The 13,112-nt window shown below is 48.7% G+C and overlaps 3 protein-coding genes across 4 annotated transcripts; 2 read left to right on the top strand and 1 right to left on the bottom strand.

The window, feature by feature from the left end:
• The first annotated feature begins 388 nt into the window (after positions 1 to 388).
• On the top strand, positions 389 to 3,141 carry LOC136468027 (auxin-responsive protein IAA10-like). 2 transcript variants are annotated; one of them, XM_066466879.1, is made up of 5 exons: positions 389 to 868; positions 1,425 to 1,720; positions 2,099 to 2,201; positions 2,313 to 2,374; positions 2,782 to 3,141. In XM_066466879.1, the coding sequence occupies exons 1-5, from the start codon at positions 528 to 530 to the stop codon at positions 2,838 to 2,840; spliced, it is 861 nt and encodes a 286-aa protein (XP_066322976.1). In that variant the 5' UTR covers positions 389 to 527; the 3' UTR covers positions 2,841 to 3,141. The 2 variants fall into 2 exon arrangements, with proteins under 2 accessions (XP_066322976.1, XP_066322977.1); XM_066466880.1 differs by having other exon boundaries at positions 390 to 868; positions 1,428 to 1,720.
• Positions 3,142 to 3,582: 441 nt separating this feature from the next.
• LOC136468026 (probable voltage-gated potassium channel subunit beta) lies at positions 3,583 to 8,329 on the bottom strand. The gene is made up of 4 exons (XM_066466878.1): positions 7,626 to 8,329; positions 5,015 to 5,158; positions 4,077 to 4,241; positions 3,583 to 3,971 (listed from the first exon to the last, which is right to left on the bottom strand). The coding sequence occupies exons 1-4, from the start codon at positions 8,187 to 8,189 to the stop codon at positions 3,858 to 3,860; spliced, it is 987 nt and encodes a 328-aa protein (XP_066322975.1). The 5' UTR covers positions 8,190 to 8,329; the 3' UTR covers positions 3,583 to 3,857.
• A 232-nt stretch (positions 8,330 to 8,561) lies between these two features.
• On the top strand, positions 8,562 to 11,241 carry LOC136466310 (uncharacterized). Its single transcript, XM_066464691.1, has 3 exons — positions 8,562 to 8,692; positions 9,594 to 10,129; positions 11,198 to 11,241. The coding sequence occupies exons 1-3, from the start codon at positions 8,562 to 8,564 to the stop codon at positions 11,239 to 11,241; spliced, it is 711 nt and encodes a 236-aa protein (XP_066320788.1).
• Positions 11,242 to 13,112: the final 1,871 nt, after the last annotated feature.

Here is a 13,112-nt window from a genome sequence, read left to right as displayed (position 1 = left end):
GCTGTAGCTCGAAATCAGGGGCTGAATAAAAGGGGTCTGGCCAAACGAGACCTAAAGATTATAAAAGACACTTTTGTCCTTCTACATACCTCTGTCTACATGATCTACCAATAACCTATACAATGTTATTAAGATACTTATAGACAAAAACATCAATACATTCATCTTTTAGTTCTTAATCCAAAGAATACGCAACCAACTAAATATAGTTAGCTAGCTAGCGAGCTAATATCAACTCTACGGTGAGTCCAAAGAAGTGCCTTACGGTGGACAAGTGGGCAGTGGCCTGTGCCAGTAGCAATTTGGGGCTATCCCGGCATTGTAGGGCCCACAAGTCAGGATCGCAGGAGGCGAAAGCTTCCTACACTGGCCTGCACGCATACCTAGAACTCCTCTCAGCTCAGAAATAGCAACAGCTCCTTTCCTCTCTCTCGAGGTGTCTCTCCCAAAACGCACGCCCACGCACAGCACAGCACAGTCGCAGAGCCAGGATAAGGAAACCACCACCAGCGCAGCGCAGCGCAGCGATGAGAGGAGGAGCGGGGCCCACGGCGGCGTTCATATCCGGCGAGCCGCCTCCAGCCGCCGCGGAGGAGGTGGAGGAGAACTCCGGCGGCGAGGAGGAGGACGAGGAGGCGGTGGTGGGTCAGGACGACGACGACCTGGAGCTGGGGCTCTGCCTCGGCTCCAAGCAGCAGCAGCAGCAGCCGGCGCCGGCGCCGTGTCGGATCCTCACGGCCCGGGACCTGCAGCCGGGGTCCCTGTCGCCGGATTCCTCCGTGTCCTCCTCCTCCCCCGCGGCAGGTGCAGGTGCCGCGGCGCCCAGCAAGAGGGCCAAGGCGGATGCGGCTTCTGGCCATCCACAGAGGTGAGCAGCAAGAGCAACTTCCTTTGCACTGCACGCTTCTGCTTCTTCCTTGCCTATGCTGCTATGCAGAACAACAGCTCCAAGCATGCGTCTTTTATTTCTATATAATATCAGGGGAAAAAGTTCAGAACTCTATCAGTATAAGTGCCTCCTCGTCTGCTTGTTGTTAGGATCATAGAATGATGCGTCGCCGTGCATTTGCACCTAATTTGTTCCGAAAAAAGAAACCTTCTTTCTTGTTTATGCACAGACATCTCCTAAGACTAATGTTTTTCCCTGGCGAAGCTGCCTAATTTGCACGGCTCCCGTTATTAAATCTACTCTCTTTTTTTTTTACCATGAGCATCCTGCAAACTCTGAGACAATAAAAAGGAGACTTTTAGTTTGTTGCATACTTGCATTGCCCTTCAGATCTGCAACCACCAAAATTTTCTTGACAAGAAAAGTATCCTAGTATCATGTCTTCTTGGTTCAAAAAGAATGCCATTTCCTTGCTTGCCGAGCTACGTACAAGTATGCTTTCAACTAATCGTGACTGCATTTTCCGGTTTGGTAGCAGCTTTGGAGTGGTGGGATGGCCACCCATAAGAACTTTCAGGATGAACAGCCTATTTAACCAGGCCAAAGAAAATGCCTCTGAGGCTGGCACAAAGAAGCCCGCTGCTGAAGCTGACATGCAGGAAGACAAGGAGGAGAGCAAGAAAGGACGGGTCGTTGGTTGGGTGAAGGTGAACATGGAAGGAGATATCATTGGAAGGAAGGTGGATCTCAACGCCCATCGATCCTACAAGACCCTTGCCTCAGCACTTGAACTCATGTTCATGAAGCCGTCCATCCGTCTTTGCACTTCTAGTAAGTCATAATCTGATCTTTTACTTTCACTATATATAGTAGAACCTAGTGCATATTCTGATCATGTCAACCTATATGCTGTGGAGCTTTTCTATATTTTGTCCCTTTTTTTCCGATTACCGTCATCAAGTGTACAATTTCTACAAACGGTAATGCTGAAATGAATTGAAAACACTGAGTACTATCCACTTGATGGGTCAATCCGATGCTCTACTGCATCAGGGTCTAATATGGTGCCATAGTTATGGCACCGGGGATGTATACTTTTGTATATACTTAGGACGCAATGCTGTTCTAGTATAGTTTCATACGTTTGTGAGGATACCTTTTCTGCTCTCATTTCTGACCCTGATCTCTATTGATCATGAAAATTATCAGGTAGTTCAAAGTCTCTTAAGCTATTGGACAACTCATCGGAGTATCAGCTCACCTATGAGGACAGGGATGGGGACTGGATGCTTGTTGGAGATGTTCCCTGGGAGTAAGTCCCCTGCACTATGTTAGCAATCAGAAGTTGAACAGGAGACCGTTTTTGAAGTGTCATGGAATGGTTCTTTCGGATGGCTTATTGTTTTACTCTGCACTTCCGCAGGATGTTTGTAGGTTCAGTGAAGAGACTCAAGATCATGAGGACTTCAGATGCCAACGGTCTCGGTTAGTTCCTTCTCTCATACTTCTTCAGCCTATGGCCCCGTTTGGCCGGGCTCCGGCGGCTCCAGCGACACCCGGTTACTGTTCATCGGAGCCGTTTTTCTCTCTCCTCATTTCCTCTCTCATTGACACAACCGGAGACGGAGAAGCTCGTTTTTCTGGCTCCGTGGCTCCGGCTACTCTAGGCACCTGTCGGCCGCCCAGCGGCGGACACCCTGCTACAGTGCAGGGCCGGAGCCCGCGGGAGCCGGGCCAAACGGGGCCTAGTTGAATCCAGAGGTTTAAGGCATGCCAGTTATCCATTGAGAAGCTGGATTTATAGCGCTGTTATTACCTATTAGTCAGCATCATGAATTTTGGTTCTACCATGTTTGACGCCAAAATTTCCAAAAATAAATACTCTACTGCAGGTCCGCGATTCCAAGGGGCTCACAGATCTACAGCAGCTTACACAAGAGGCAGGACTTGAAAACCACCGATGGGTGCTTGGAGCTAGAGAGCTAAGCTTGAACTGTGTTTGGTACACGTAGCAGCAGCCCATATCTTTGGCATAGTTGTGAGATTACTTGTGTCTAGTGGAAATAGTAGAAGTATTTTTTTCTTCTTCTTCCTTTTGGTGCCCTCGTTGAGCTTTTTTCATGGGCTATGACTCTGAGCATAGCCCCCATCTCTTCTGTCCACACTGTTTTTACCTGTGAGGCATGGTCGGCCAAAGTGTCGGTTTTTATCCTTCTGTTTGCTGTAGCAAAAGTATCAGTTCTGCTGTTTCATATTTGTGTTCATATCTGAATTCCCAGTTGCCGCACAGTGTTTGTGCTAATTGCTGTGATCTGCAATGCAACGCCAACCACCCGGGTGTTTGGGGGGGACAAAATGTGCACGTTTGAGACCAGTGCAGTGCTGCTGATGGCTCACTTTGCTGTTGTCCGTGGCTGTGCCTGAGAGTGCCTCTGAACCTAACCTCGTGAATGGACAAATCCGACGGCACATTTGAACAGCACCCCCAAAAGCGACGTTACCCCTGCCATGGAGCACGCAGATCGCGTGATCAGCACTGCAAGGGCTTCCTTCTTCAAAAAGTGTCTGGACATGAAAATTCCTGCAAGCACCAGCCAACAGCATGAGCTGCTGATACAGCAGAGGATCACACTCCAGAAATCTTTGCAGCACAACGAGTAAGAATCATTGTCATCCAGGGTCCCAAACAAATCTCTATGCTCGCAGGCAACAATCCAGAATTGATTGGTCCAAAATCTGAATTTGAAACGCAGAATACACACAGGACAGACAGACTAGTATTTGTGACCACTAGGTGGGTTCACAAGGAAAATGTTTGGAACACAGCAACACGACTGGGACGCCCAGAATACACAAATCATACACAAATCATGGATATAGTTTCGTGAAATCAAGTCACTGGAGAGGCCTAAACTCCATCCGGATGAATGCCGAATCCCTCCCTGCTACTCAATCTGCATGCCCATATTCACCTGTATGATTCGGTGCGTTTGGGCTTGCTTTGGACCACCGCCTCAATCCTGTCGAGAACCTCCGGCGTCAGCAGTGGAATGACGTCTAGTGCCTTCATGTTCTCCACGATCTGTTCATGCGGTTTGCCAAATGGGTCAGATTATTCCTTACCATGTAGACATGCTTGCTTAGAGCAGTAGAGAACCTCTGAAGAACACGAGTTTGGAAAATGTACCTGGCTTTCTTTGGTGGCTCCAGTGATCACAGATGAGACGTTGGGGTTTGATGCACACCAAGCAATTGAGAGTTGAGCTAACGAAACGCCAAGTTCAGCGGCGATGGGTTTTAGCCCATTCACTTTTCGAAGTGTGTCGTCAAGCAGGGACCTATTCGCCAGGTTCTGGAAACCCAAGGCAAGGAACGGATTAGCTATAAAATACTCAGAAGAAATAACAACAAAATAAAGATATGTTAGGTTATACATAACAAACAGATAAAACAGAACTGAAACCAGTGGCTGCTACAAAGTAAAGTTAATTCCTGCAAAGATATGGTAGGTTATACGTTGATTATGCAGTGTGCCACCTGCGATCTGCCGATCATGAGCTCATGTCTAATGATTATGATACATTAGCAATGCAGTTGAACACTGGTGTGCTTAACGAAAATTGGTAATTTTGCTATTTTAGTTGTTATCTCCACAGAAGCAATTGTCGAAGTGGAATTGTAGAACAGAATGTGATACGATGATTCTGGTATGGTTTCTCCCGGCTCTTTGGTTCATTTGGGGGATTGCATCCTGAAAGGTGTTGGTATTCTAAATTACTCCCTCTGTCCGTATGCAAGGCGTAACCACTTTATTCAAGTCCTATAATAAGGCGTGCTCTTCACCTCTCTCCTCTGCACGGGCGTCCATCCACGTGGCATTCAAAGTTCTCCAATTGGCCTTCTTGCCTCCCTCCTCTCATGCATGCACGAGTCTCTCTATACTAGTACTACTGCATGTTGTGTACTAGTACTCGTTAGTGCGCGCGGCTGGCCGAGGAAGAGAGGAGAATTAAATGCGTTCCTTGATCAATGAACTAGAGACAGTTACGCCTTGTATACTAGGGCGGAGGGAGTAGTAGTTAAGAGAATGAGTACTGGCATAATATAAAAGGTTCCCCCAAATACCTTGTAATTGTCTAGGGCAAACCTGCTATCAGCAGGTACATTCCCTTTGCTATATTTGCCGGTTAGTACTCCTGAAGCTAGAGGACTCCATGTAGTCAAACCAATGCCATAGGTGCTGTAAAGTGGCATGAACTCAGACTCAACCTGCAGAAAAGTAGTGTGCTATTAGTTCTTGTAACATAAACTGCATGCATAGGATGATCTGTTTTAGTCTTTTAGATTTTTTTTTCTTGAAATCATTCAAGAGCAAATAGTGTTTATTATCGAACCATGGAATCTCAAATAGAATACATCCGCACAGAGAAGGAATATCACAGACACAAATAAACATGAAAGATTCTAGTCACGCAAAATGGCAGTTCCCTACCACAAAGTCTCTTAGGCATGCAACAAACTGTATCTGAATCACTAGAGACTGAAGGAAAATCATATGGCACCCTCGTTCTAAAATACCATGTTACAATGTTTCAAAAATCATGTATGTAGTATACGTAGAGTTAAGTGTAGCCACAACAATACAGTTTGAAATTCATCTTTGATGCTGAGATTAAAAAAACAGAAGTGTCACTGTCAACACATGATGAACAGTGCCAGGTTGACTGCTTGTCTATTTTGATTCTTGGCATCTAGGATGAATTTCAAACTGAATTGTTGCGGCTATACTTAACTTTATGTGTACTACATCCATGGTTTTTGTGATGCTTTTAGCTAACAAGGGCGCCAACCCCCCTGGGCACCAAATCTGCACTCATAGACTGAAATTAAGCAATATTGTATAACACTAAAGGCAAACCTGACTATTTCAAGCTCTTGTTTTTTATAAAAAAAAAATTATGCTCACTGAATTTTGACATAAAATGGACATGGAAGATGAGGAATCCAAGTCAAGTTATGAAATAATATAACTGAAGGATGAGGAATATCCCAAGTCAAATGTACCTAAATGCCATGTGCCATGACTGACAAAACATGTAAACTAAGATGTTAGGATACCCTAGACACTCAAGATGCAGATTGAATCTCCTCCTTTTTTTTCCTGAATCGAGGCTGTCCCCCATTTCCATTAACAAAAACAGAAATACAAGCAATCGACAGAGAACGGAGTTAGACTAGGAAGCAGACAGGCAAATAAGACGCATGGGAATCCTAAATTAGGAGCTCCTCTGAAAGGTAAACTACATAACTTGCTGTTTCAATTTCTGTAAAAAAAATCATGTTTCGTTTGGATCTACCATAGGTAATGCAGTTTAATATCCCAGGCTGCCATAATTATTCAGGTATCGACCAAGAAAAAAACCTTGCAGTAATAGGCTAATAGCTACCCACTACCTTGTACCATTAACCACAGCCAATTGACCAAACTTTTTTTTTGTTTGGTTCCATCCTGAACTTTGTAACACTTCTACATCCTAGCTGCATCACTTCAGTGTAGTAAGAGTTAGAATCAAACTCCAACTTGCCAAGGCAACTTGCATGACTTATAATAATCTTGTGTAGTGAGCTCCTAACCTGGAATGAGCAACCACCGCCGACTAATTGAATGCAACATTGACAGTGATAGGTTGGTGGCTTCAGTTTGATAGTGAGTTCAGACCAATAATAAAATTGCTCGACTAAAACTAAACATCAAGCTGAGTTTCTATTGTTGGGAAAAAAAATCCCTTCCAGTCTTGCACTAAACTGTCCATAGCATGGTGCTAGACCAAACCTTTCACCGTCAGCATTTGCTGTCTTGTGCCTGGGATCCTACATGGTGCAAAGGCATACACGACAATGCATAGCTTTCATCGCTGTCTAGTTTGGTAGCTACACTATTCCTGGAGCTGTAGGTTACATCAAGAAAGATCAGTTTTTTTTAAAGAAGTAATTACACTCCTGGATACGAATTGATAATTACATCATACTATCTGCCTATCTGGACGCTGAGAAAGGGGATACGTCATCATCATTGGAACAAACCAATCCTCTCATGAGCAAACGAAGCCAGGTAGGTTGCTGATGGAGAATGCATCTACTTTGCATCATCAAAGAAGGGTATATGTCATCATCATTAGAACAAACCAATCCTCTCTCATCAGCAAACGAAACCAGGTAGGTCGCTGATGGAGAAAAATAGATCTACTTTGCATCATCAAAGGGAGAATAAATGGCAAGAAGAACCATTATTCCGTGATCCGACCCACACAGACAATGTACGATGCTGACATACCTTCGCAGGAGCCGAAATCGTACAGAACTAGAATTAAACCAAGCAAACCTGCCCTTCGCATGCATTTCAACAGTCCTGTGCTCCCGGACATGGAAAAAACTGCCGCCACTGCTCCAGAGTCAAAGATCCGGAGAGTACGGCTAACTGAATAATACTACTATACAATACTGAAGAGAAGTACTAACAGTTTAATTAGGAGGAAGTAATAGGCCATCTGGGATTCGCAAGTGCGGGTGAACAGCGTCGCAAGTACCAAACCAAGGCGTGAAATCCACCTCGGGGATAGGATAGGATAGGATTGTATCGTACGGGAGAGAGGTGCCGCCGCCGCAGCAGCAGCATGATCTGCGGGCGAATCGGGTTCGAGACTTGGGAGAGAATGAACAGCGATCTAAACCTCACCTTGTGCCTGGAGAAGAGGTTGTACTCCGGCTGCTCGACGATGGGTCCGACGAGGTCGAGGCGGTTGGCGACGGCCCAGGCCTCGGTGATCTGCTGCGCGGACCACTCGGAGGTGCCCCAGTAGAAGGCCCATCCCTGGTCGATGACCCAGTTCATGGCGCGCACCGTCTCCTCGACGGGCGTGGAGGCGTCGGGGCGGTGGCAGTAGACGACGTCGACGTAGTCCATGTCGAGGCGGCGGAGCGAGCCTCGGAGGCCCTCGACGATGTGCTTCCGGGAGAGGCCCTTGTCGTTGGGGCCCTGGCCGCCCCAGAAGAGCTTGGTGGAGATGACGACGTCGGAGCGGCGCCAGCCCAGGTCCCGGATGGCCTGCCCCATGATCTCCTCGGCGCGCCCGTTGGCGTACACCTCGGCGTTGTCGAAGAAGTTGACGCCCACGTCCCGGCACGCCTGCAGCAGCGCCTTGGCCTCCTTCACGTCCAGCTGGTTGCCGAAGGTCACCCACGCGCCGTACGAGAGCTGGCTCACGCGGAGCCCCGACCGGCCCAGGTTCTTGTACTGCATCCTGCCCTGCCCTTAGCCTTCCTGGTTCCTCGCCTGGCGATCTGCGCGGAGGAGGCGGGGAGGAGGAGGGCCCGAGGGGAGACGAAGCGCAACTGAACAAGGCAACGGAGGGGAGGGGAGGGGAGGGGAGGGGAGGCGAGGACGAGGAGGAAGGCTGCAAGGCCGGCTGCGGGCTGCGGCTGCTCATTTCTACTGGACCGGACCTGGACGGCGACACCGCCGTCGGACAGGTGGACCAGGCTGTACGGGGCCCACCTGCCAGCGGCACTAGGGTGGAGCCGTTGTCACGTGGGGTGTGTGGGGAGTGGTGTGGTGGTGTGTGGTCCCCCGCCCCCCGATCATTCAGAGAGGCGCGGCCTGCCTGACACTGACATGTCGGGTAGAACGCTCAATGACACTGGAGTCGAGAACGACCCCCACGTCCCCGGCGACCTGGACGGTAACGACGCCATTGCCGGCCTGCCGGCCGGGCGGCCGCCCTGCCACCGTGACTCCTCGCCCTGGTGGTTTCTGCCGAATTTTTTACTTTTTAGTCTTTTTTTTTAAGTGTGTTACAAGGAGACATCTAGAGGAAAGATTTTAGAATATAGACCTTTAGCACGACGTCATTGATGCTGGCGTTAAGGTAACACGTCTCGGTGTCAGCTCCTGGGCTCAAAGCGACCGGATTTTTTTTACTTTTTAGCCTTTTTTTAAAGTTTCTCACAAATAGACCCTTGGAGAAAAGATTTCAGAATATGAATCCTTAGCTCGGCGCCATTGGCACCGAGCTAACACGTCTCGGCGTCAGCGTCCCTGGCGCCGAGCTCCTGGTCTCGAAGCGAACGTGGAAGGTGACATGGCAGGAAACTCGACGGCACCGAGCTCGGCGCCAGAGTGACTGGCGCCGAGCCTTTATTACCTATGGGCCCCGCTCCTCTCTTCATCTCCCTCTCTCGCCCTAGTAGAGCAGAGCTGAGCTTCGCCGTCGTCGCCGCCCGTGCACGCTTTATATAGGACGAAGGGAGCACCAACGTACCACTCCACGAGATGGTCCAATTCACTCAGCATCCATGGATTGCTACACACAAGTCACAGAAAAAGAGATTGCTACACTCTGCCAGCAGAAACCACTCGATTTTTTTTTACTTTTTAGCCTTTTTTTGAAAGTTTCTCACAAATAGATTCCTGGAGAAAAGATTTCAGAATATGGACCCTTAACTCGGCGCCATTGATGCTGGCGCCGAGCTAACACGTCTCGGCTCCAGCATCCCTGGGGCCGAGCTCCTAGGCTCGAAGCGAACGTGGAAGATGACATGGCAGGAAGCTCGACGCTAGTCACCCGGGCGCCGAGCTCGGCGTCGTAGATCTTGGCGTCGAGCTCAGCGCCAGAGTTACTGGTGCCGAGCCTTTTATTACCTATAGGCTCCGCCCCTCTCTTTCTCTCTTCCTCTCCCTCTCTCGCCCTAGCAGAGCAGAGCCGAGCGCCACCGCCGCCCGCGCACGCGCCTCCATCGGCCGTCCTCGCCCGCGCCGCGCCACCACGAACGCCCCACGCCCCGAGCCCGCCGAGCGCCACCGCGGCCGCCCCGAGCCCGCGCCGCGCCGCACCACCACGAATGACCCGCGCCCCGAGGCCGTGCAGGAGTGCCATGCCCCGCGGCCGGCCCCCCTCCCCGCGCCGTGCCGTTGCCCGCGACTGGCCGCCCGCGCCGCGTCGCGGCCAGCGCCCCTCCGCCCGCGCCCCGGTCCCCTCGTCGGTTCCTGCGCCCGCGTCGCGCCCTCTCCTCGCCTTGGCCTTGCCCCGTCTTGCCGCCCACCACCATTGGCCTCGCCCGCGGCCGTCGTGCCTCCCACGCCCGTCGAGCTGGACTCGCCGCGCGTAGCCCCGGGCATCCCGCGCCCGCCGCGCGCCACCGCTGTCGTCGGCCGCGCCACCGTCGGCCCCGCCACCTACAGCGGTCGGCCATGCCACCGCTGGCCCGGATCGTCGGCCTGACCCACGCCCATCGTCCGCTGCGACTCCATCGATGTCCACGGATCAATCGTTGGAATGGTAAAAATTATGAATATGCAGTGTACCTACTTAGTTGGCATTTGTTATTTACTAGTTAATGTAATGACTCAGGTACTTGATTTAGTTAGTGATCTAGTGAGATATATATGTAGATAGATAGAAACATAGATACATATGTACATAGATATAGTTAGATAGCTACTTAGATATGTAGTTACATATTTAGTTAACTAAATATGATCTAGCTATTTAGCGAGTACATTGTATATATATACGTAGTTATTATCTTATTTACTTAGTTTGTAGTTAGAAAATACTTATTAGGTACTATCTATCGTCTAATTTGTACTAAAGGGCATGTGTTTTGTTACGTGTTTAAATTAGATGGACAACCGAGCGACCATATATCATGGAGGCACCGTTGAAAGCGATCGCTATGGATATGTTGAGTTTATTAACATGCAAAGCGTGCATGTGCTATTCAATGATAGGCCTTCATTTAGTGAGATAGTTGCAAGGGCTCAGGAGGAGCTGCATTGCCTTGGAGATGATGGCATTGCAGTTGATGGTGTACTGCACCTAGGTTCTCCTCCCAACATCCTCAGGCGAATAATCTCAATTGGTTGTGCGGATCAGTGGGAGAACAATGTGATATCGGCTATGAAGAGCCAGCTACAATGTTTGAACGTGGTTGTGCGTTGGGTGTTAGTTGATCCCATCCCTCATAGGTTTTCCCACCAATGGATCAGCAGGCACACATCGACCCTCCCGTTCTGGAACCTTATATGCATGTAGAGATTGCACCTACGGTTCCTGATGCTTAATCTACCCCCTAATGCGGTAGTTGGAGATGGTTGTCAGACTCATGTTTCTATGGTAGATCCTCCTCATGAGATCCCTTTAACATATAATCATCCGAGTAAGTATCTTAACCGCATGGTTTTTAGGAGCTTACTCCATTTCTTACATCTATTTTTTTCATTCTTTCCTCATTTCTCTACTTATGTTGCAGGAGACATTCCTGAGAATGTGGATGTGCCCCCTGTTGCTACGTAAGTGCACTTTAGAGATGGATTATGTGGCTCCAATAGTGTTAAAATTATGCATGATTCGGAGCCATATGAGATGCCTAGGGCTTTTGATTCTGATGATGATCGCCCTGTTGGAGAGTTGTCAGAGAGTGATGTTGAGATGCTAAGGCGTATCTTTCCCGACCGCCATGATCCTAGCGTTCACGAGTTCAGCGATCTTGCTCATTCCGTTTGCAGAAGGACGTGATGATGAGCTCCTAGAAGCTCCTAAGGCCAGTCCTAACATGGTAATTGAGAATGGGAGGGTGTTCGATGACCTCCCTGCATTGAAGAGGTGGTTGCAGGCTTTTGCAGTGATACGAAAGTGACCTTACAAGGTATTGCATTCATATACGGAGCGCCGTTACACAGTTGTGTATGACAAAGAACGCTGCCCATGGAGGGTTTGTGCAAGGAAGCAATAGGTCACCAGAAAATAGAAGATCACAAAAGCTGTCGGGCCACACAATTGTGCTGACCATGAGCTGACACTAAGGTATCGGTAGTTGACATCTACCCTCATTGTCAAGCAGTTGATGGGAATTTTGCAGGGAGAACCCAACATGAGGGTGAGGACAATTATCAGGACCGTTGATGTGTTGTAGGGAGGTTATGTGATAACTTATGGTAAAGCATGGAGGGCTAAGCAGCGAGCATGAAAGATGATATATGAGGACTAGGAGGATGGGTATGAGCAGCTGCCAGTTCTTTTTAATGCAATCAAAGTGGTGAATCCAGGCACGCATAATGAGTACATCCCAAAACCAAATGCATAGAAGGATGGGAGGTAGATATTCTTCCATACTTTCTGGTGCTTCCCTCAGTGTGTGGAGGCCTTTAGGTATTGTCATCCTGTCTTCTCTATTGATGGTATGTTCTTGATCGGCAAATACCATGGCACACTTCTTATAGCCATATCCTGTGACACGAACAACAAGTTGGTTCCTTTGGCATTTGCTTTGGTTGAGAAGGAGAACAATGACAGTTGGGGATGGTTCTTGAGGCTAGTCTGGATACACATGGTTGGGCCTGACAAGAAGGTTGGCATCATATCTGATAGGCACCAGGGCATACTTAATGCCATGCGAGAGCAGATAGAGGGGTATGCACCTTTACACCATAGTTGGTGTACTCGGCACCTTGCCGAGAATCTGCTCTAGAAGGATGGTGTGAAGGGTAACTTTGATCTGTTCTAGGAGGCTACTCGATAGTTTGAGGACAAGTACTTTTAGGAAAAGTTGGAGCAGGTCAGAACCGCATCAAATACAGAAGGTAGACAATGGCTGACAAGTTTGATGAGAGATTTTGAGAAATGGACGAGAGCTCACGACGTCGATGGATGGAGGTATGAGTTTTAGTGCAGCAACATGGTGGAGTCATTCAATAAGTTGTTATTGGGGATACATGGTATGCCCGTAAATGCAATTGTTCAATTTACCTTCTATAAGCTTGTTGCCTGGTTCAACGATAGACACGCCCATGCATTGCAGTTGCGGAGTGATGGAGAGATATGGGCTCCGAAACCAAAGGCACACCTAGAGAAGGCAAAAGAAAATGTTGGCACACATGAGGTTACATGCTTTGACCACGCCACGGGGACTTATCAGGTCAAGCATAGAGGTGGTACAACGTCCAATGGTGAGGTTCGAGAGTCGAGGATCCATGTGGTTGTCCTCCAAGATTTCAAATACACTTGTGATAAACCAAGGCAGTACCACTTTCTATGTTCTTATTTAGTTGCAGCAGCTAGACATCGCAACTATAATATCGAGAGGAGGATACCTCATGAGTTCAGTGTCGACACGCTTGTGCACACATGGAGCCCCCGCTTTGTTCCTTTCCAGGACCCTAGAGAGT

This window comes from Miscanthus floridulus, chromosome 7 (genome assembly GCF_019320115.1).
Source record: "Miscanthus floridulus cultivar M001 chromosome 7, ASM1932011v1, whole genome shotgun sequence".
In the NCBI taxonomy this organism is placed as follows: domain Eukaryota; kingdom Viridiplantae; phylum Streptophyta; class Magnoliopsida; order Poales; family Poaceae; genus Miscanthus; species Miscanthus floridulus.
Note: the sequence above shows the minus strand (reverse complement) of the source record. Positions and strands in the feature narration are given on the sequence as shown.